The following is a 22795-nucleotide window of genomic DNA, read 5'->3' as shown; positions in this document are numbered from 1 at the left end:
CGTCGGATAACTGATTTTAGCTGGTTGGCCCTCTAGTTGTCGTCGCATCAGCCGGACGCTTCCTCGAATATCACCCGTCACCGACGCACGATCAGACAATTGATCAGCGTCATGCTCTAAGGCTTGGATTGGTTCCACTCACGCTCCAGAGTACTCACCGGATTCCCTTCGTCCCCTCGTCGGCTTTATCTATTTCTCTCAACGCTCTCTGTTTTACTAAGGTGTGGATGTGTGGAAGACTTTGAGTTGTTATCAAACTGTGGTCAAATCCAATAGACTGAAAGTTATACATGTTCAAATCGGCCAGTATTATCGGTTGAATCGGCTACCAGAGATATCACCAGTACGATAGAGCAAGGTCTAATTAGGGCAACTGTGTAATTTTTTTTAATTTTTTTAGCCATCGGAAAATTCAGGATTACGGGTGCATATCGATGAACCGATGCATACCAATACCGATGAACCAGTTTATACCTATATTCAATTTTGTGTTTTAAAGATGATGAATTGGCTTCTTAAACACAAGATTACTTATTATATAGGTTACCTATCTTACGTAATTTTAGTATGTTATGATTATTGATAACTAAAACTTATTAATTTATATTATAGAAAATCAAAATTACTAATGTTCTTGTTGAAGATAATAACATTTTGGAATTTGATGTTTAGATATCATTGGTGTATCCATTATTATATATTTTCACTTTTATTTTATTTAAAATGGTGGACTACCGTTTGATTTTATTTTACATAAACAAATGGATTAAAATATGATAAAGAGTAAAATGCCAAAATCTTCCCTGAGGTTTATGCCTGTTTGTCAGTTTCATACAAAATGACTTTTTTGTGTCAAACAACCCTTCACCTTGGGCATTTTTTGCTATTATTATCCAAACCACTAACTTAGTTTACTTTTTCTGTTAAGTTGAATGATAGTTGAATGAAACTGTCAAATATAAAACCTCAGGGACGATTTTGGCAATTTACTCAAACTCTTTTTAATTTCTTTTATTTACTTAATTTTGTCACACACACACACACACACACACACATATATATATATATATATCTATACTACTTTATAAAGCATATAGGAAGGATAGAAATGGTCATTTGCCACTTTACAAGTCTTTAAAGCTCATTGTACAACCTGTTAAGCACAAAGGTGTTGAAAACTTCTTTTCAACACAAGCTGATACCCGCTTGGATCTTACCCGGATCAACTTGACCCGTTTTACTTTAATGGATCCAATATAAACATTCTATCACTCATTCTAAACCACAAAATTCATTTTATCCATCCTGCCGCTCCACCTTTCTCTACAAACCCTAGATCCTCCACCGCTCCTCCACCGCTCATCCATGGAACCGGTGGTCGCCATCACCGTCTTCTCCCCTTCTCCACTCTTAGTGGTACCGTTTTTTACCCTATCTATCGTTTTTGTTTGTTAAATTTTAGATCTTTTAAGTTTTTTTTAAACATCTTTGTCAGATCTGTTATAGTACTTTCAGATCTGTGTTGGTTTTGTGTTTTTCTTAATGTTTTGTGAATGGATCTACGGAGAGAGTATATATTTTTGTATTGATTAGGGTTTTTGTTTTCTAGAAATGTGAATACAGTTGAAGATGAAGACTGATGAACAGGTGAAAGAGAGAACACTGCGGATTGGTTCAATAACCTTCAAATTCAGCCTTAGTGGTACCGTTTTTTACCCTATCTATCGTTTTTGTTTGTTAAATTTTAGATCTTTTAAGTTTTTTTTAAACATCTTTGTCAGATCTGTTATAGTACTTTCAGATCTATGTTGGTTTTGTGTTTTTCTTAATGTTTTGTAAATGGATCTACGGAGAGAGTATATATTTTTGTATTGTATACTGTTTTTGTTTTCTGGAAATGTGTGTACTGTTGATGCTTTTTCAGGTTACGGAAAAGCATAGTAACTGATGTGGAAAAGCATCTATGAAGGTCAAACCTGGTCAAATGGTATATGAACCGATTCTTGAAGAAGGTGTTTTTAGGTTTGATTGCTCTGCTGATGCTAACTTCTGTTTTGTTAGATTTTGTGTTTATGCATCTTATTTAAGGTTATGAATATGGTAATTAGCTTCCAGCAACCTCATTTTATGGAACAGGGGAAGTTAGTGGACAACTTGAAAGAACAGGAAAAAGGGTTGGTTTTTACTTTTTTTTTCAATTATTTATTTATTTTTCATAAATTAATAACTGGACTTGTTTTGTTTGGTTCGGGTCGGGTCGGGTATTGACGAAGTGGAACCACATCCTTATACCAGTCACATCCTTGGGTTCTAGCTATTCTTCCTCTCGGAGACGCGTTAGGAATTCTTGCTGATACAACAAAACGTTGCGAGGTGCTTAATACATCTCGCTTATTTCACTGTTTTATTTTCTGAATATTTTGCTGTTATAGCTATTATATAAGTGTACTTTTTAAATATATTCAACAGATTGATCTACGTAAAGAATCGACAGCAAAGCTAATTGCCCTGTCACCTTATCCTGTGATTACGTTTGGTCCGTTTGCTTCCGCAACCAATGTTTTGACATCGTTGTCACACGCAATTGGTAATTTCTGAACTATGAATGAAATATGAATATATGATTATAGTTATAGTGTTTTTTACTAAAGGTGACGTCTCCGGTAACGGTATTATTATTTTAGGAACCGCTTTTCGTACCTGAGGTTTTTAGCACCATCTACCCAATGTATTATATTTCTGATGTCACTTAGATCCAAGGGCTTCAAGGTATTTTGTTCCAAATTATGAACGGACGTTAAACTAGAGGTGACAAGATGGGCGGGATGGCTAATTGGTCAAAATAAGTAATAAGTTCGGGTTAAAACATGTCAGTTTTTTTACAGGTCTGGTTAACAATATCCTTACTTCAATAATATCACAAATATTTTATAGTCCTAAGCATATGGTGATAAGACTGATTAGGATTGTGGTGAATGATTTGTTGTACTAAACTTACATAATTTCGAAGTTCTCATAAGTGAATTAAGAATAAACTAAACTCATATTAAAGTTTGTTTGTTTGACCCGTTTACTAAAATTGATGAGTCTGACCCATTTACTAAAAGTGATGAGTTTAAGCCGTTTACTAAAGTAGCTCACTATGACCTGTTTGTTTCAAATGGTAACCTTGACCCGTTTATTATAATAAGTGTGACCTGTTTATGATAGTTGCTAATTCTGACCCGTTTATTAATTATTTTTTTAACTGGTCCGGTTAATTATTTTAACCGATTAGGTTAATTAACCGGATATTTTGGGTTATTAACTGATTATTTTGCCTTTTTATTTTGAATTTTTCGGTTTTTTTTTGTTAACTGGTCCATTGGTTAAAAAACCGGTTAATAACCGGTTCTTGTACTAAGTACTTATAACCGGTTACTAACCTACGGTTAAAAATAACCACTAACTGGTTATTCCTAAACTGGTTATTAAAGGTTACAATTATGATTAATTAACTTGTTATTTTGTGCACCTCTACCAGAGACTGAAAAAAGATGCACTGTGGATAGGCACTTAGGTGGCATCGATGGGAACAGTCAAAAGCAATGGAACTGGAAACGTGGTCCTGCTTTTCTTGAAATTACGGAGTATAATTGGCTGAGAAGAGATATGGACGTTATGGCTTTGGCTGAAGTTAACGATAAGTGGGTTTGGATCGAGACTAACTTATATGAATTCTTAATTTGTGCTGTCAAGAGAATGCTTTCCAAAAGGAACGATTATTGCGGTAACTACATCTTAGAATGGTGCAAGTGGTTACCGTTGAAGTGTATTGTTTTCGTGTGGAGAGCTGAAATGGAAAAAAATGCGACAGGAGCGGCTTTTATAGACTGAAATATTAATGTGTAAGTCTCAAACTGGCCATTTTGTCATTACAGCGATGAAACAGTGAGTCACTTGTTTTGCTCATGTATGATTGCTTCGACAATTTGGCTGCACATTAGTAGATGGTGTAAAATAGCTCTCTTTGTCGTAAGCTCGGTTAGAGATAGCCCTAAACTCTCTTTGTCGTAAGCTCGGTCGAGCAAAGGCCCCGGCTCTGTCGTGGGTGGTTATTTCTACCGTGGCGCTGCGGATCCATGCTTGATTTGGCTGGTTAGTATACATTTGCATGTCAAAATGGGTCTGATTGTGTTGTGCTGATGCGAGCAAAGGCCCCGCCTCTAGGGTTTAGTGTTAAAAACGTCGGGTCTGGTGGATAGAACGAACGGCCGAACAAAACGCGATTCGGGTCGAAACCTACTAAATCGCATGATGGCAGCGGCGAGTTCTAGGGTTTCGGCGGCTACATGCCGTTAGGTTCAAGTGGAGGCGGTGCAAAGTATGCAAGGTGAACTTTACTCTCTAATACTTACTCAAATGTCATCACAAATATATTCCTTTTCTAATGTTTTGATTCATAATCATCTGTAAACAGAATTGCTGTTTATACGGCTCTCTATGGGATGTTTGGAGGATTTGTTGCTGATGTCATTGCTGCCATCGGTCAGGTTTGCAGTTTGCTTGGCAACTAAATGACAACTATACTATTCTCAAGTTGGAACAAAGGTATTAATAATGTCCAGCTTGCTAAAAAAAATCTATTTGTTATTTGCGATGACAGCTATACTATTCTCAGTTTGGGAATGGTCAGGATCGGCTTTGGATGAGGGAGATGAAGCATCTAAATGGTTCACTAATTATCTTGGCAAGCCAAGTCGGTTAGTGTGTTTTAATGAAGGTAATAGTGACCTGTTTATTCATCAATTGGTTTTTCGGGTCATGTTTTTACGACAGATATAATAAAATATGTCAAACATGTTGAGTACAATATTGTAAAGTATGATCATCAATGAACGTGTATAAGTTTACTTGATGTTAATAATTTATGTTGATACAGAGTCGGAGACTAGACATGTGGACCCAAATTATGCATCTGGATTCAGAGTTATGTTTTCTGATGGATATCCGTTCCTTGTAGTGTCCCAGGTTGGTTTTTAAGCTTGTTTTGGTATTATATTCTGTAAATAATAATTATTTTTTAATGCATTTTTGGCAGGAGTCTCTAGATTCATTGAATGAACGTCTTCAGGAACCTGTACCAATAAACCGGTTCAGACCAAAGTTTACATAATTTTTCGGTGTTGGGTTGTTTATCATCAAACATTTTAGAATTTTTTGTCCAGTTGGGTTGGATGGGGTCACACGGATCACACGTAAAAAAATACTGTATATTTAATCTTCAGTAGAAAATACATGATAAAAATACTACATGCTTACATTTGCTCTGTATAGGCTTTATTTCTTATGGTTGAGGTTGCTCCAAATTATTGATTTGCGGTTGTTGTATGGTTTCTGTGCGCCTGTTCACACATCATAGCAGCTCGCAATATCTTTCTTGATGAACACTTAGTCCTCTCCGATTTTTTCTACCAGTTTGTTTATCTATATTAGAATAGTTTTTTCTATTAATAAACTAAGGCTTTTGGATTCATATAATCAGGTTGATTTAAGGTTTTTTGTTTGTTTATTTTTTTTAATAAAAATATTATAGTCTAATTGGGTATATTGTATTTTCTTTTCAGTTTGTATATCATACATCATGTTTAATGGATCTGCTTGCGAATCTGTATCAAGATTCCTCCATGTTAACCTTCGAATGTCAGAGGATTCAAGGATCTCAATACATTGTTTGTAAGGTTGCTTCTCTCCTGTTCCAGTAGTGTAAACACAACATCACAACTGGCGATCGTCAGCTGTCTAGACCGGCCGGTGGTATACTTGTTTTTGGTATGTTCGAACGGTTCCTGATTCTCAGATGTTGGAAACGACGTCGTCGTGTGGGTCAGCATGGCACGAAGTGCTTAAAAAGCGAGAGCTTTTTTAAGCTAGGTGCATAGTACAAAAGACGTCGTTCAGGGCGCAACACAAAAGTTGCGATCGGTTGCACTTCAGCGCCTAGGGCGCTTTTGACATCATAGGTTTATTTCAAATTTATTATGAAATTTCTGACTGAAACTTCTCTAAGGCTTTAGCTGATGTGTGTAAATGTTGTGAGTTCTTATAATCTAAAGTGGAACTTTAAAAATTTTGGTTATTATTGTAATAATACAGAATTTGTGACCATATTTAAGTCATTTTCTATTTATGAACTTTCTTAGAATGTTTGTCCCTTACTAAGACATGGCCTTTGTCATATATATAGTACTAGGACCTGTTTGCAAAAAAAAAAAAAAAAAAAAAAACAAAACAAAAAAAAAACGGTAGCATGCCAATTTTAGTCTGAATTCAACCAATTCAACTAACATGCGTTATTATCATTTCTGACATATAATACAAACTTACAAAAAGTAAGTAATTATCTTGAAATAAGATTACAAGATTTATTATCAGTGATTTAAACTAGATATTTGATTATAATGATTTAAAGTGCATTTATCCACTTATATTAAAAACAAAGTTATACCTACAAGGAGACATAATGTATGTGATATTGATTAATAGGATATGTAATAATCTTGTTCTGGTGATGAGATATGTGATCAACTAGGATCACTAACACATAAAATTAATAAAGTTGAGCCATGATGCATGTATGTTAGTATGTGTGTATTCATAATTCATAGTACCATGTATATGAATTTAAATTTATGTGTGAATCATACGTGTTTATGTTATTATACGAGTTTACCAAGTTACATATTTGTTGCAACTTATGTTGACGCTCTTGAACACCTTCAAGTCGACGATTTGAATGTTAAACATAGATTAGAAATTACAGCCGGATTGATTTGATTAGTTTTGAGCATATGGTTGTGCTTTTGTTGGCTTGGCGCAGTTCGGTTTGTTTACATCCCTTTAAAACTCTTTAATTCCCCATGACCGATTTTGAAGTACCTTAACCGAAAATTTAGTTATGACCCAATTGAACTGAACCTTCTCATGCAAACCCTTAGAATTACTAACAAGTGTTGTTTCCTTTGCATCGCGAATTTGGTTTTGGTTATGGCTCAAAACCGAACCGCCCCGTACATAGCCCTAAACTCACCAACCTAAGTGCTATGTTTCCCGCCGCATCGCGCGGGTAAACGACTAGTATAATAGAATATACATGCAGTTTTTATAAAAAAAAAAATTAATAGTTTTGTCACATAATTTTTCATCTAAACCACTAAGTCCGTTTATTTTTTCTGTTAAGGTGGATAATGTTTTAAATTTTATAAATCAAGACAAAAATTAATTTCTAGTTTTTTATATAGATCAGTTTTATAAAGAGAAAACAATATATAAAATAAATATAATTGGTGTGCAACACATAACAATCGATTACAACTTTTAGTATTTAATCAATTGTAGAGATAGAAAAAAAAATGGAAAACGTTACATATTTTTTAATGTGTTGAGCACCTAGGAAATTTGTTGGCAGAAATAAAATATTTATTTAATTAAGATTATGAGGGTAACTAACTAATATTTATTCTGAGTGGTTTGAGTAAAGAAACTTTTGGTTCATGGCATTATACTTACTATTTGGCTGGTAATTTAAGGTTTGGCAATGATACGTTGTTTGATAAGGGAAGGGGGCATTGACCTCTGTTTTTCGTTAGGAACGAATTTAAAAGAGTAGAAGATGAATTACAAAGTTGGTACATATGATAAGATTTGTTTATTGGACCTTTTTCTATAAGGTCACCAGCATTTTAGTTTTATAAAATTTAGAAGTTTAAGTAGATTTTATTTTTATAAAACTGATCTATATAAAAATTGAAAATTAATTTTTGTCTGAATTTATAGAATCTAAAACATCCTTCTCCTTAATAGAAAAAATTAACTGAGTTAGTAGTTAGATGAAAATTTATAAAAATTATGTGACAAAACTATTATTTTTTTGTATAAAAATTGCATCTATATTCTTTTTTATTATATATGTGACAAAATTAGTTAAATAAAATAATTAAAAAGAGTTTGAGTAAATTAGCAAAATTGTCCCGGTGATTTTATATTTTCCAGTTTCATCCAAATATGTCAACTTAACAGAAAAAGTAAACTAAGTTAGTGGTTTGGATGAAAATGGCAAAAGTGCCAAAGGTAAAGGGCTGTTTGTCATAAAAAAAATCATTTTGGATAAAAATGGCAAACATGCCTAAACCTCAGGGATGATTTTAGCAATTTACTCTGTAATAAAAGATAAATATTTATTTTGGACTACTAATAATTTGTCAAAAGGATACACATTTTGATACAACGTGTAAAAAGTAATCTACACGAACACAACGAGCGGGTTGTGATCATGACTTACGTAATAAGTCGCAAATCAAATATCAAACGTATAACAACTTCGTGAGAAACGTGGTGAATGATTTGAGGTGAATTACACGAAAACGAGATCTGTCATCTAATTTTGAGAGCATCAACATAGAAATGCACATGTAAGTTTTCGTAGAATATTACATATGAAAGAAATATATGTTATTATTGTAAATTATTTTAATAAATTTAGAAAATTTATTAAGGGAAATTTACAATAATGATGGACTTGGAAATGCTTCTACAACCATCAATGTTGTTTGAACTATGTGGAGGATGTGTCCTTCACTTTGGGAAGGTATCTAATACATATTTTTCAAGGTAACAACAATGGGAATGTATAAATCACTTTAGGCATATGTGAATGCTATGTTGTTGAGAGTCAATCTAATTGATTATATCTCAAAACTTAGTGACTTTATACTTCCACCATTCACCAAAGTGACTTTCATTACGACTTATGTTTATGTCCTTATGGGTCAATAGTGAAGCCTTGGAGATTAAAGGAAAATAAGTTATGATCTTAATGGATGAAGTTAACTACGGTTTTTGAAACCTTCCCAATCGAGGTTTTGGAAGGTGAATTTTTATTTATTATGTCTAAACGAAGAAGCAAATGTTGGTAAGAGATAATGCATTGATGCATCTTCTGTCCACATGCTAGAGTATTGTGGTCTAAAGCATGCTATACTATTACTTGTTAATTTAGATGCTCGGCGAAGATTAAATTAACTTTAAACATTCAAAATATGTGATGACATAAAAACGAATTGTGTGTTTAAATATAACTTTATCTTAGTCCAAAGAGATAACTTGGAAGGACCTTATAAACAAATCATTGATAATGATTCTATCCAGTTTCATATGAGAAAAACTCATATAGCTCCAAAGCTACGAGTATAATCTGAGTAGAGTAATACATTCGGGTGACCTATATACACAAAGATATAGATAGGCGATATCGTATCACGGGTGTATCAATGTCAACATTAGTTATATTACTCAAACTTAACCAAAATGCAAGCAATGTGGGTGGGGGGAGGTGAGCCATTTAAGAAACAACCTTCTAGGGTATGTGGAAATGGTATTGAGAAATTTTCCCAAACTCGAAATGAAAGAGAGAACCTTTCATAACCCCATTTAGATGCTATCCAATAACACTTAAATGTGGGGATGACTTGAATTTGAATATGGAAGGTTTGACAATAAGGATTTTCAGTAATCCAAATAAATATTGCAAACACGTGACCAAGTGGAATACACAATGGCTATATGGAGTAAATCAAGTTGATTGGACTCGCGTGCCAAATTGTTTAGACTTTAAATCTAGTAAGATGTCAGTTATGACATACCAACGGTATGATGGAAACGTTTCTAGCCATGAAATAAGTTTCATGTCATTCTAAAGACAAGGTACATAACTAGATCGAAGTTAAGATCATGAGTTATAAGTCTTATGAATCTACTAAAAGGAAAAACTGACTAGTGAGTCAAGAACATGTTAAAACAACTTATCTTAATTTTAAATTAACGTTGGTGACTTAGCGAAGTCAAAAGATAATTTTGGATCCAACAAAATAGATCAAGTTGTGGAATGAGATTAAACCCATGGGAAAAGGGACATGAGGGAAACCTAATCGAGTTGACTGGAGATCCCAAGATCTAGGTTCAATAGGACAACTTAATCATGAACCGAAGGGTAGTCATTGTGGGGGCATAGCTAATATATATCTTTATATATAAGCTAGTATATATGTTTATATTGATATATCCCCCTAAAACTATAAAAGGGTGTTTAAACACATCCTTGTCTATTCCTATAATATTCAGTGACATTATTGTGAGGCTAAGTATAATATATGGTTAATTAATTTATGAAAAATCATAGTAAGCCATAATGCTTTTAATGATTTAAAGGAATCACCTATGTGAGAGAGAAGTATGGTCGCTTCGAATGACATTGTGAGGTGCGCAATCCTAGAGCTCTCACAGAACCAAGCTAGTGTTCCAGGAGCATAATAAGACACGATAAAGAGGGGATGGCCCGATTAGGGAAAATATTGTGGGAATGTATATGGTCGTTTACACAAATGGGGGTTGTTCAAGGACATCATGTTTACAAAACCCTAGTAGGCTAAGTGTGCTTCACAAAGGAAGGTTCAAAGGCAAAATCTACCTATCCTGCAATACTAGACTGTCGAGGTTTCATCGGGGAATTTTGTGTGTTTTAATCGATCTCCATTCATGTGGGGGATTGTTGGAAATTTTAATGGAAATGAGTTTTTCACTAAAGATTTTGGACATCAATAATTATATTTATATATATGTTGTATAAATAATAATTTGAGGGTTTGTGTTCTATGTTGTGAGAGCATCATAATAATGAATCAAACTCTATGTAAAATGGAACTAAGATGAATAGAATATTGATGCTCGAAGTTGAATGATTAGAGTGAATATTTCTAAACTTTGGTGACTCTAGTATAAATTAATCTTTGTCATAATTGGTGGTTTTATCTCTATTCAAGAATCATGATGAAGGTTTTGTTATGTCTTATTATTTTATTTAATATGACATTAACATGTCATGAACGTAAATTAATCCTTATTTGACTCATAATGAATTACTAGACTCATAATGAAGGTTTTTATTGTTATAATTATCTTTAAATAATAGAAATTAATATGGAGTTTTAGCTTTGAGTATAAAAGGAACCTTATAACTTTTTGTTGGATGCAAGAAAGAAATAGAGAAAAATGAGATATACTAGAGAAAAATTTTTTTATGCACAAAGTTTTATAGAATTTAGAGAGAAGTACTCTCTAATTCTTCCACCATCACCAACTTATCTTTATTTATTTTCCCACATAAATTAGAACAGGCTATATCAGGCGCGAGTGCCATCTCCGGCAGTAGACATACTGTTCCGGTTGTTGTACCCTAAGAGACAGACCGTCTGAGAGGAGACACGGATCCGACATACGCTCGATGGGAACAAGATGATCAATGTGTCTTTACATGGTTGATCCAAAATATCGATGCAAGCTTGGTTAATAATGTTTCGCAATATCCGACTACGAAGGCTCTTTGGGACGGTCTTGTAGTCACATATGGCTCTGAAACAGATTCGTTTCTGGTGTTTGACCTTCACAAAGGGCGAATTCCATGAGGCAAGGAGGAGATACATTGGAAGAGCTTAGGAATAAACTACATAAAATCAGGATGACCATTGACAGAAGAGAGCCAAATCCAATGAAACATTCTGAAGATATTCAGGTTTACAACATTAAATTCAAGAACAAAGGTTGTATCAACTGTTAACGACTATCGATGACAAGTTAGAACCAATAAAGCGAGACATCTTGAAAAGGACCCTCTCCCGTCCGTTGAAGCCGGGTATGCTGCAATCCTACGAGAAGTTGCATGGCTCAACATCTTAAAATCAACAACATCTGTAACTAATAAATCATCCGAAATCAGCTTGGGTTTGGTAGCAAAAGACTCAACCCGGAGATTCAAAGGATGTTCGGAACCACAACGGAGTAAAGAAAAAGAAGATAAATCAAAGTTCTTTTGTACCCACTGTAACATGAAGAAACATACCAAAGAAACCTGCTTCAAGATTGTTGGGTATCCAGAATGGTATGAGAAGCCGAGGTAAGGCAACAGCCGCCGTTAGAGGACTAGACACCGACGGTGGTGAATCAGGGGTGTCAAAACAAGAAGATGGAAGAGCTGGATTTGGGGGCGTGGCTATGGGCATCAATCAAACATCACCAGGTAAAGGGTTTGGGAAAATTTACAACCCAGACCCTTTAATTCTTAACCCTAAATACTTTAGTCCCTATTGTTTTGAGCATGAAAAGGAACCTAACCCAATTAATGTTGATTCAAAATCTAAAGTTCATCAACTTAGTTCCTCATCAAAAAAATTATCTGGATGGATTTTTAATTGTGGAGCTATAGATGCTATGACATATGATTATAAAGATATTTTAAATATGTCACCCCCATCCAAAGCCTATATTGAAATTGCTAGTGGCGAACAGGTTGAGGTCAAAGAGGGAGGTTCAATTGAACTTTCAAAGAAAATGAAATTAGACAAATGCCTTTATATCCTGACATTATCCTCAAGGTTGTTGTCTATCAGTCACGTAACGAAAGAATTGAATTGTGTTGTTCTGATGTATCCTGAATTTTGCATTTTGCAGGACATTCTTACAAAGGAGATAATTGGGCGTGGTACTGAGAGAGGAGGTCTCTACTATGTTGATGTGGTGACTTACATGGGACATGCCATGCTTGCTCATGGAACAGTTGATAAACAACTCTGGTTATGGCATTGTCGTCTTGGTTATCCGTGTTTTGGGTATCTTAAGTGTTATTTCCGAGTCTTTTTTCGAATAAATCCACTAATATAAAGTGTGAAACTTGTATTCTTGCTAAAAATCATAGAGTGTCCTTTGAGCAAAGTAATAGTAGGGTTAAATCAATGGTCTCCTTAATACATTCAGACGTTTGGGGTCCAGCTCCAAATTCTAATAAAAGTCGAGTTAGATATTTTTGTGTTATTTGTTGATGACTGTTCTAGAATGACGTGGGTGTATTTTATGAAGCATAAATCAAAGGTTCTTGAAAAATTCTTTATATTTTATAAAATGATTCAAACCCAGTTCCATAGAAAAATACAAATTCTTCGCTCCGATAATGGTGGAGAATTGTGAACCAATTCATGCAAAAATTCTTTCAAGAAAATGGTCTTTTTCATCAAACAACCTGTTCCAACACACCTCAACAAAATGGTGTGACAGAACAAAAAATCGAATTTTACTTGAGAAGTTTCGTGCTATGATGATTGAATCTCAAGTCCCTCAGTCGTTTTGGCCAGAAGCGATAGCATCATCCATATATCTCCTTAATCGTCTTCCTACATAGATCCTTGAACAAAGTTTAACTAACCGATTTGGGCAAAATTCGCGTGTTACCGGCGGTAGAGGGAAGTTTTTTTGGGGGAAAGGTGAAGAAGGAGGGAGAAAATGGCGTTGTATAGGGGACTGATACGTTTTAACCATTAGGGGCGACGTCGTGTCGCCGTTATTGCTCTACGTCGCCGCTAAAGGGTTTAATGAGGGTTGACCAGAGATAAGGTTTGTGTGGCTAGGGTTTAAAGTTCTGACACCTACTTTTAGCAGAGACACATGTCGCCGCTGATGACCATGATCTTGTCGCCGCTAATACCTTTTAAATCCCCAACCGTTAGATCAGGATTTTGATCAACGGCTGGGGTTTGGTTTCAAACTCCGGGACGCGGATCGACCAATAGCGGCGACATTTGGCCTGTCGCCACTAATGGTGTCGCCGCTAATGATATATACTTCTTTTAGTGGTTGGTATTTAAAAAACAATTCATAAATGTAGGTTTCTTCTCACGTGAACCTGCTAATGTATATATATGTAAATATGATTACAGGGTAAAGACTACTACAAAATGGAGTATTAGACGGTGTTGAATATTTATTTTAGACGAGGTTAAAGCAATAAAACCGTCTTAAAATTAATACCTATATGATCATTGTGCTGTTTTGATTAAAATATTCAAGAAAATTCAAAAGAACCCCGTCTAATGCTTAAATACCGTTGTTGAAACAATGGTTAACACAAGGATAACCAAGAGGGTCGTTTCACTTATGGGGTTCAACCTCTTCTCTTGCTCGTATCGGAGGCCTGAGATCTGCAAAACAGTAAACACCGTTAGTCTCGTTAAGAGGGGGAAGGGGATTTTCCCTCTTAACCAGGCTCCGGCGTGAGAATAAGTACTGCTCTGAGATGAATAAAACAGTGTGTGTATAGAGTGAGTAAAGAGAGCCAAGATCCTCAACCTGAATGATGAAGGGTCCTATTTATAGCCGGAGGGTGAAGAAGGAGGAAGCAGCTGTGCCAGCTGTGGGTGTGCGCCAGCTGTCCGACCAAGGGGAATATCCTCTTGGTCTGCTCTGTCGCGAAGGGTGTAGTGGTACACGTGGCGTCCTTGTATTCGCTTGTGCTGGGTACCTCGTACTGGTCGCGTCAGCCCTGCTCCCTGGATTGTCGCAGGCCTATGTGGCCTTCTGTCAATGGTGACACGTGTTGTCCTTTATGTTGGGCAAAGCATCCTTGATGCCAGCTGTGAACCGCCTAGATGTCTTCTGGAGGCTTCTAGAAGTTTCTGGTGACATGGGTGCCTTGTGTGCACAAAAGTGGTGTGGTCCCTGCCATGTAGGCAGGGAATTGGGACCATACCTCTTCAAGTCCCCCCAGTCCAGTGTGCCTTCTAGTTGAGTTGATCGTCTAGGAGGGATTCTGGACTTATGAGAGTTGTGATTTCTATGCATCGCGTTGGAGTTGGTGAATATAAAGTGGGCCAAGTGGACGCATGCCGTATGGTTAATGGCCTTTTGAAAAAAGTGAGCCAAATGGACGCATGCCGCATGGGTTTTGGCCCTTTGGAAGAAGTGAGCCAAATGGACGCATGCCGCATGGGGTTTGGCCCTTTGAAAAAAAGTGAGCCAAATGGACGCATGCCGCATGGGTTTTGGCCCTTTGAAAAAAGTGAGCCAAATGGACGCATGCCGCGTGGGTTTTGGTTCTCTTGAAAAAATGAGCCAAATGGACGCATGCCGCATGGGTTTTGACTCTTGAAAAAGTGAGCCAAATGGACGCATGCCGCATGGGTTTTGACTCTTGAAAAAGTGAGCCAAATGGACGCATGCCGCATGGGTTTTGACTCTCTTGAAAAAGTGAGCCAAATGGACGCATGCCGCATGGGTTTTGGCTCTCTTGTGCTTCCTTCTGTTGGAAGTTTGGTGGTTATGGGGAAGTGTTTGGTGTGACCGTCTGACATCCCTGTCTTTTCGGAGGCGAACAGTTGCTTTTGCAGTGACTTTCTGTCACATCAGCAGACCCTGTTGCCCATGCTTCCCGAAAAACGAGCCGACGTCTTCTCTCTCCTGTGACGTGTCAGTCATCTATTGGGCGCCTTTCCTGTTCCCTGACGGTCCACTACCCATCGCATTAAATGCGATGGGTATAAATATGGGGCAGTTATCTCCTTTTTCCCTCATTTTCGAATTTTAAGTGTGATTTCTCTCTATCTTCTTCTTGTGTTTTCTCGTCGTTCATATTTTCTTGAGTTTAAATCATCTTCTTCTTGACCTTTATCATGGCTGAGAAGAATCCAACTCAGAAGAAAAGGAAACATAGAGGTAGAGCGCCTCCTGGCCCAGACCAAGCCGTTATCAACTGGAAGGAGGAGGAATTTCAGATGCTTGTGAGGGGGCATAACTTTCGTCCTGAGTGGGGGGCTCGGTACCCTCCTTCTGGATCTACTGCATTGGATGCCCCTCCTGGTTTTATCACGTTGTACGCTGCTTTTTTCCGGGAAGGTAATTTTAGGTTGCCGATTACAAAGTTCACTGCTGCTGTTTTGAGGGGTTATGGGCTCCATATTTCTCAGATAAATGCGATTGGGCTCCCTCGGATTACCCATTTCGAATTTGTCTGTAGGTCGTACCGTGTTGAGCCTACGTTTGAGATGTTCAACGCTATCTACAGCGTTTCGTATGCCAGCGGGTTTTACTCTTTTCAGGCTAGGATGGGAGTTGCTCAGGTGTGTTCGGTGCCGATAAAGGGCATTCATGATTGGAAACAAAAGTTTTTTTACATTCGCCGTGGTGTGATTCCGACGGATATGTCATATAGGCAGGTGGGTCAAGGGGTCCCTAAAGTGGATGTGCTGCCAGATTATGCTGCTCAAGAATGGTATGGGAAGATAACTGCGAAGCCGACTGCGATTTCTCAACTGGATGAGATGGCTTTGGTTGGTGCAGGGATGAGTTTACTGTGGGTGCCCAAACATCCGCTGGGTCAGCCTGCATATAGCCATAAGGGCAAATGTATTGTTCTTTCGTGTCTTACCCTTTGATTATTTCCCTCTATGTTTACTATGTGTCCTTATTTTGTTGTCATTTTGCAGTTGGTTACAGTTTGTTAAATGCCTTGGACCCTAAATCAGCGGGTGCCATGGTTGAAGCTATCCAGGCTGATGGGAATCCGACGTGGTTGGAACAGATACGGGACCGTTTTCTGCATCCTACCGACGCTAGTTTGAGCAGATACGCGAATGAAGTTCTTGGTGAGGATGATTGGGATGACTTTGTCGACTCTGGTCGAGAGGAAGTCATTATCCTTTCTAGTGGAAGTTCTGACCGGGATGTTGAAGATCTAATATCTCATTCCGCGCGTGCAGGTACCGCGCCTGGTGGTGTTGTTGAGCCGGTACATGAATTTGTTGAGGATGATGATGATGCGGAAGCCTCTGTTGATCAGTCTTCCCAGTTGGAGACGAGAAAGAAGGCACGGACTGATAGGTCTGGAAGGAGGGAAGAGAAGAAGGAAAGCGGAGCTGCTGGATCTTCTCGTAAGCAACCTTCTACTCTTCCATATCTAGATTATGTGGTAGTGTCTGATACATTGTCTGGCCTAGGCCCTGGGGAGGTGCGTCAGGGGTCGGATCCTGACGATAAGGCCACTTTGACTGAGCATATGAAGAAGAAAGCTCTTGATGATCATAAGCGTCATCTTGATGAACAAGCTGCTGCCCTTCTTGCGGCCAAGAGGGCCAAGCTTCAAAAGGATACCCCCCCAGCCCCTTCTGAATCTGAAGTTGATTTGGGTGTGTTTAGTGGGGGTCGAGGAACTTGTTGGAGGAGATATTTGCTGCCTCTGCTCCCCGCCTTGGTAACTTAGTTTCATTGTATGTTTCTGGTGTCTTTTCTTTGGGTCTTTTCATTAATTGTAGTTTTATGGCAGCATCCAAGACTAGCAAGAAGCCGCGACCGGTGGATATTTCTCAGATTACTCCACCTACTTCTCCTCCTTCGAGGACTGTTGGCTTGACCCCTCCTCGAGATGGTGTTGATGCCACTGTGAGGGGCGGTGAAGGGTTTGTTGAAGGTATGTTTGAGGGAGGTGACGCTGCTGGAGGTGATGCTGTTGGAGGCGACGGTGCCGGAGGTGAGGTTGCTGGAGGCGATAAGGGTAAAGGTGTTGAAGTGGAGATGGAGTCTAGTGAGACTACTCCGCAACAAACCATTTACACAAAACGTCCTCCTGGTGGGGGTGGGGCTACTTCTGGCACCGTGCGAGACTCGCACTTTGAACGTGTTCCTGATGATTCATGGGGCAATCCGGCTTGTGATGATATGCCTCATGTCCCTCGTTGGAGCCTTACTCAGGGTTCTCGAATGACTGACTTACAGAATTGTCATGAGTTTTTCTCTTTGTCCCTTCCTCCTGCCGAGAGAATGTTTCAGAAAAACCGCAGCCGCTTTGCCCTTATAGATGATCATGTTACGGCTGGGGTTAACTTCTTTGCCACTTCTCAGGAGATTCTTCGCGAATGGCGATCTATGGTAGAAGAAACTATGGCGTTTGAAGAGGCTAAGAAGGCGTTTTCTGAGGAGAGAGAAAAATTTAACGCAGAGCAAAAAGGTTTGCAATGGCGGGTTGCTGAGGCTGAGCGGAAGCTCGAAGAGCAGAAGCAGTTGAATGAGCAAAAACAAAAGGATTGGGAATCCGCATATGCTCGTACGAATACGGAGATGCAGTCGCAGCGTGATGCTATTGTGCGGCTGTCTGGTGAGAAGACGGCCCTTGCTGAAGAGGCTCATCAGGCGCGTCTTGCTGCGGAGAAGAAAGAGAAGGAGTATGTTGCGCGGATCGATAAGCTGGAGCTTCTTGTGCAGGAGAAGGCTTCGGAATGTGAGGCTGCTCAGCGTCTTCTTGATGAGAAGGCGGCTGAGTGTCGTGCGTCTGAGCTGCTTGCTGAGGAAGCCTCAGCTGATAGTAGGTGGTTGCTATCCCGTGGCGTTCCATTGGTAACGTTCTTTGCTTGCTCCGTTGCTTTCTTCCTTTTTATTTTTGCTTTTGTGTATTCATTTCTGCTATCTTGCTCGACCTTGTTTTTCATGCAGCTTGCTGATCGTATCTTGCATTCTCCTGAGCTTGCCCGCTATATGTTTGAGTTGGGTGGGGCAGGCAATAATAGTGGACGCAAGAATGGCTATGCTGAAGGCAGGTGTGCCGCTCTAAACAATGAGAATGATTACCACTTTGAGTTGTTTAAAGAGGATTGTGAGGGTGCTTATGCTGCTAAGCGCCAAGAATTTTCGATGCTTGATTTTGCTGTTGTTCGAGCCGCTGGGAAGTTGGCTCATAAAGCGGATGGAGTAGCTTTACTGAAGAAAGCTTTGGGAGATGATGGCGATGGTGGTGCAGGAGGTGCTGGTTCTAGCCATTCTTGATTAGAAGTTTCTGGCCTGTGTGCCGTGTATAGCCCTGAATGGGTTTGTAATGGTTGTTTTTGAGACAATTTGAAATTTCTTACCTGTGGTGCTATTTATTTGACAGATGTGTCGTTACTTTGATTATGGCTATGCGAATTTTGAAATCGTCATAATATGTGCATGTTTAATTACTTTGATTAGGTGTCACGAATGAATGATGGCGCTGACAGGTGATGTTGTGTTATTACAACGTTTTTATTCTGTCGTTTAAGTATGCGCGCTTGTATGTGACATACGAAGTGATCGAGTTGCAGGTTATTGTGTGAGCTCAGCTGGGATCACAGCCTTGGGAACATTACAATGTTTAGTTACCTTGCTATCGATATTTTCGTGTTTATGTGGGCACGAAGTTATGTTTTTTGGCGTTTTGTAGGCTTTGGTTGTGTTTCTGACCCGGCTGTTCACTTGGTTGTGACGAGCCTTGGGGGTCTACAACGTTTCCTATGGTCGAGCCATTGATGTTTTCGTGTACACCCGAAGTAATAAATGCAGTTGTGACAAAAAATTTGCATGAAATAAAGGTAGCCAAACACTTCTTGTATTAAGTAAATGTGTCGGCGATTCGCCCTATACGATTACATGTTTGTATTATATGTAGCATTTTCGTAACTGTTGGGCATTCCAGGTTCGTGGAACCTCTTTGTCGTTCATGGTGCGTAGCTTGTATGCCCCCTTGCCGAGGACCTCATCGATGATGTACGGGCCTTCCCATTTGGGAGCCAGTTTCCCTGGTTTTTCTGCGTTGGACGCTTCATTGTCCCTTAAGACATAATCGCCTGGGTTGAAGGTGCAGATCCGGACTCGGGAGTTGTAATACTTTTCAAGCTTTGATTTGTATTTGGCTTCATTGATTGCTGCCATCTCCCTCCGTTCTTCTAGGAGGTCCAGGTCGATCCTCCTTTCTTCTTCGTTATTGATCAGATTCATGGAGAGCATTCTCGGAGATGGAAGCCCGATTTCTGCTGGGATCACAGCCTCGGACCCATAGACCAAGCTGAAAGGTGTTTCTCCATTGCTTGTTTTGGGCATTGTTCTATGGGCCCATAATATGCTTGGTAGCTCATCGACCCACCCTCGTCTTTTTTCACCGAGCCTCGCTTTGATGCCATCGACGATGCTCTTGTTGACCGCTTCAACTTGACCATTCCCTTGCGGATGTGCGACCGACGAGAAGGTATGTTCAATGTTTAGTTCCTTGAACCATCGTTCGAGATCATCTGCTGCAAAGTTTGTACCATTGTCGGTGATGATTCGGAGTGGCAGGCCGAACCGGCATATGATTTGTTCCCAGATGAAACGTTTAACGACTACCGATGTGGTTGACGCAAGTGCTTTTGCCTCCACCCACTTGGTGAAGTAATCGACCGCGACGATGATGAACTTGACTGCCCCCGGAGCTTCTGGGAAAGGGCCCACCATGTCTATGCCCCATTGCTGAAAGGGCCATGCGGTTGTTACTGATACCAATTCGTTTTTTGGACGCATGGTTTTTGGTGCATGCCGTTGACAGCCGCTGCACTTCCTTAATTCCTTCACGGCATCGAGGTGCATTCCGGGCCAGTAGTAACCGGCGTTCATTACTTTTGCCACTACCATGAGCGGCCCGGCGTGGATACCGCAGATGCCTTCATGTACTTCCCGGATCAGATAATTTGCGTCGTCGGCGTCAACACATCTTAGCAGCGGGCCGAGATATGACTTTCGGTACAATATCCCGTCTGCCATCTAATAATGTTCTGATTTATACTGGATTTTCCGCGCCTCAGCTTTATTTTCTGGAAGTATTCCGGACTGTAAGTACATGATTATGGGTGTCATCCAGGACGTGGTTCCTGTTTGGATGACGCTGACTTCTCTGAGTGGGACAGATGGGTTGCTTAAAACTTCTATGCGCACGTCTTTGGCTAGGTGCTGGAAGCTTGTTGACGCGAGCTTGCTTAAGGCGTCTGCCGGCTTGTTTTCACTGCGGTTTATGTGGTGCACCTTGTAAGAATAGAAGGTTTGCAGCAACGTCTTTGCTTGGTTGAGATAGAGTGCCATTATGTCGCCCTTGGCTTCGTATTGACCATTGATTTGGCCTGCTACTAACATGGAGTCCACATGTGCTTCGATGTGTCGGACTCCCATTTTGATTGCCAAACGCAAGCCGGCCAGAAAGGCTTCGTACTCTGCTTCGTTATTTGTGCTCTTGAAGTCTAGGCGTATGGCGTAAGTGAACTCGTGTTTGTCAGGGCTTACTAGCCGTAGCCCCGCGCCTGCCCCATCTTCGTTGGATGCACCGTCTGTATACAGCAGCCATGGCTCTTCGGTTTGTTTTTTCTCCGCTTTCTCCATCGCCTTACACTCTCTGTCTTTGTCATCCGGGACTTCCGTCATGAAGTCTGCCAAAACTTGGCCTTTGATCGACGGTCGTGGTCTGAAGACTACGTTGTGTCCCCCTAGCTCTATCGCCCATTTGGCCAACCTTCCTGATATTTCTGGCCTTGCTAGGATATTCCCAATATTGTAATTTGTTAGCACGTGGATGACGTGATTGGCGAAATATCGGCGCAGCCTTCTTGACGCGTGAATCAGTGCAAGGACAAGCTTTTCCATGATTGCGTATCTGGTTTCTGGGTCGGTTAAGGTTCTGGACACATAATACACAGGTGTTTGGACACCTTGTCGATCAACCAGCAATACGGCTCCAACGGCCTTGTCGGAAGCTGAGAGGTACAGGACCAAAGGCTCTCCTTTGTTTGGTGCGGTTAGAGTTGGCAGTTTGATGAGACAGTCTTTCATCTCGCGGAACGCATTTTCTGCTTCCGGAGTCCATTGGAATTGGTTTTTCTTCATGCAGTTGCGCAAGGTCTTGATGAATGGGAAGGATTTTGCTGCGTGGTTAGCTAGGAACCGATTGAGTGCTGCCAATCGTCCTGCGAGCTTTTGCATGTCTTTGACGTTTGCTGGTGAAGGCATCCTCTCTATGGCCTGGACCTTTTCTGGGTTCACCTTAAAACCATCTTTAGTGACTATGAAGCCCAAAAACTTTCCTTCCTCCATTCCGAATGAGCACTTTGCTGGATTCAGTTTGATGCTCATGCTGCGCAGCGTGTTGAAGGTCTTCTGAATATTCGCCAGCATCGCGCTCTCCTCCTTGCTCATGATTACCAGATCGTCCATGTATACTTCTATGTATTTACCGATGGCGTCACTGAATGTTTCGTTCATCAACCGTTGGTACGTAGCACCTGCATTCTTTAAGCCGAACGGCATCTTGGTGTAGCAGTATAACCCCGTTGGCGTGCGGAATGCGGTTTTATCTTCGTCTTGAACAGCCATCTGGACCTGGTGATATCCTTTGTAGCAATCCAGAAAACATTTCCATCGAAACGTTGCCAGAGAATCTATTTTCTCGTCTATGTCTGGTAAAGCGTAGCAGTCACGGGGACATGCTTTGTTCAGATCTTTGTAGTCGACACACATTCTCCAACTACCATTTGGTTTCTTTACCATTACTGGGCTTGCTACCCATGTTTGGTACCGGACTTCCCTGATGATTCCTGCGTTTAGCAGTTCCAACACTTGTTCTTTCATTGCATCGTGTTTGATGTCTCCCAGGTGTCGTTTAGCATGCACTACTGGCTTTGCATCCTCTGAGACATTTAGCCGGTGTTCTGCTATATGCCGTGGAACACCAACCATATCAGCCGGTGTCCAGGCGAACACGTCCATGTTGTCATGCAGTAATTTCTTTAGCGCCGCGCGCGTTAGATCAGACATTGCGGGTCCCAGAGTGACTGTTTGTTCTGGGTATGCGCTGTTCAATACCCATTTCTCTGCTTCTATGCGCGGTGCCTGTTTGCTTGCTTTTGCCGGCCTGATTTCATCTGTTGTTAGCACTTCTTTGCTTGCGTATATCAACGCAATGCCTGTTTCGGTTGGAAAGCCTATGGCAGAATGTGGTGCGGAACAGATCATGCTGAAATCTCCTTGGGATTCTCTTCCTAAGAGGATGTCATGTCTTGAATGTGCCGGTAGCACCATGAATGTGACTTCTTCGGTTCTTGAATTTCTCCCATCAGAAAGCAATACTGGGAATGAT

The 22795-nt window shown here is 39.9% G+C and overlaps 2 protein-coding genes and 1 long non-coding RNA gene across 3 annotated transcripts; 2 read left to right on the top strand and 1 right to left on the bottom strand.

The window, feature by feature from the left end:
• The first annotated feature begins 2248 nt into the window (after window positions 1-2248).
• LOC110910202 lies at window positions 2249-4539 on the top strand. The gene is made up of 4 exons (XR_004871487.1): window positions 2249-2373; window positions 2470-2587; window positions 3524-4372; window positions 4460-4539. It is a non-coding gene; the product is annotated as an uncharacterized LOC110910202 (long non-coding RNA).
• A 99-nt stretch (window positions 4540-4638) lies between these two features.
• LOC110910203 (mitochondrial amidoxime reducing component 2-like) lies at window positions 4639-5217 on the top strand. The gene is made up of 3 exons (XM_035979862.1): window positions 4639-4762; window positions 4922-5010; window positions 5081-5217. Exons 1-3 carry the CDS (start codon window positions 4639-4641, stop codon window positions 5153-5155), a joined length of 288 nt encoding a protein of 95 aa, XP_035835755.1. The 3' UTR covers window positions 5156-5217.
• A 15219-nt stretch (window positions 5218-20436) lies between these two features.
• On the bottom strand, window positions 20437-22395 carry LOC110914116. Its single transcript, XM_022158936.1, has 2 exons — window positions 21605-22395; window positions 20437-21340 (listed from the first exon to the last, which is right to left on the bottom strand). The coding sequence occupies exons 1-2, from the start codon at window positions 22393-22395 to the stop codon at window positions 20437-20439; spliced, it is 1695 nt and encodes a 564-aa protein (XP_022014628.1).
• Window positions 22396-22795: the final 400 nt, after the last annotated feature.

This window comes from Helianthus annuus, chromosome 11 (assembly GCF_002127325.2).
Source record: "Helianthus annuus cultivar XRQ/B chromosome 11, HanXRQr2.0-SUNRISE, whole genome shotgun sequence".
Classification (NCBI taxonomy): Eukaryota; Viridiplantae; Streptophyta; class Magnoliopsida; order Asterales; family Asteraceae; genus Helianthus; species Helianthus annuus.
Note: the sequence above shows the minus strand (reverse complement) of the source record. Positions and strands in the feature narration are given on the sequence as shown.

Excerpts from the sequence above, each read along its gene's own strand:
- LOC110910203 (XM_035979862.1), top strand. The coding sequence starts at position 4,639 with ATGACAGCTATACTATTCTCAGTTTGGGAATGGTCAGGATCGGCTTTG. Across the intron at positions 4,763-4,921 it reads GTTAGTGTGTTTTAATGAAG|AGTCGGAGACTAGACATGTG; the intron begins GTAATAGTGACC and ends ATGTTGATACAG. Across the intron at positions 5,011-5,080 it reads CGTTCCTTGTAGTGTCCCAG|GAGTCTCTAGATTCATTGAA; the intron begins GTTGGTTTTTAA and ends CATTTTTGGCAG.
- LOC110914116 (XM_022158936.1), bottom strand. The coding sequence starts at position 22,395 with ATGGTTGGTGTTCCACGGCATATAGCAGAACACCGGCTAAATGTCTCA. Across the intron at positions 21,341-21,604 it reads CGATTGGCAGCACTCAATCG|AACCTTAACCGACCCAGAAA; the intron begins GTTCCTAGCTAA and ends TTATGTGTCCAG.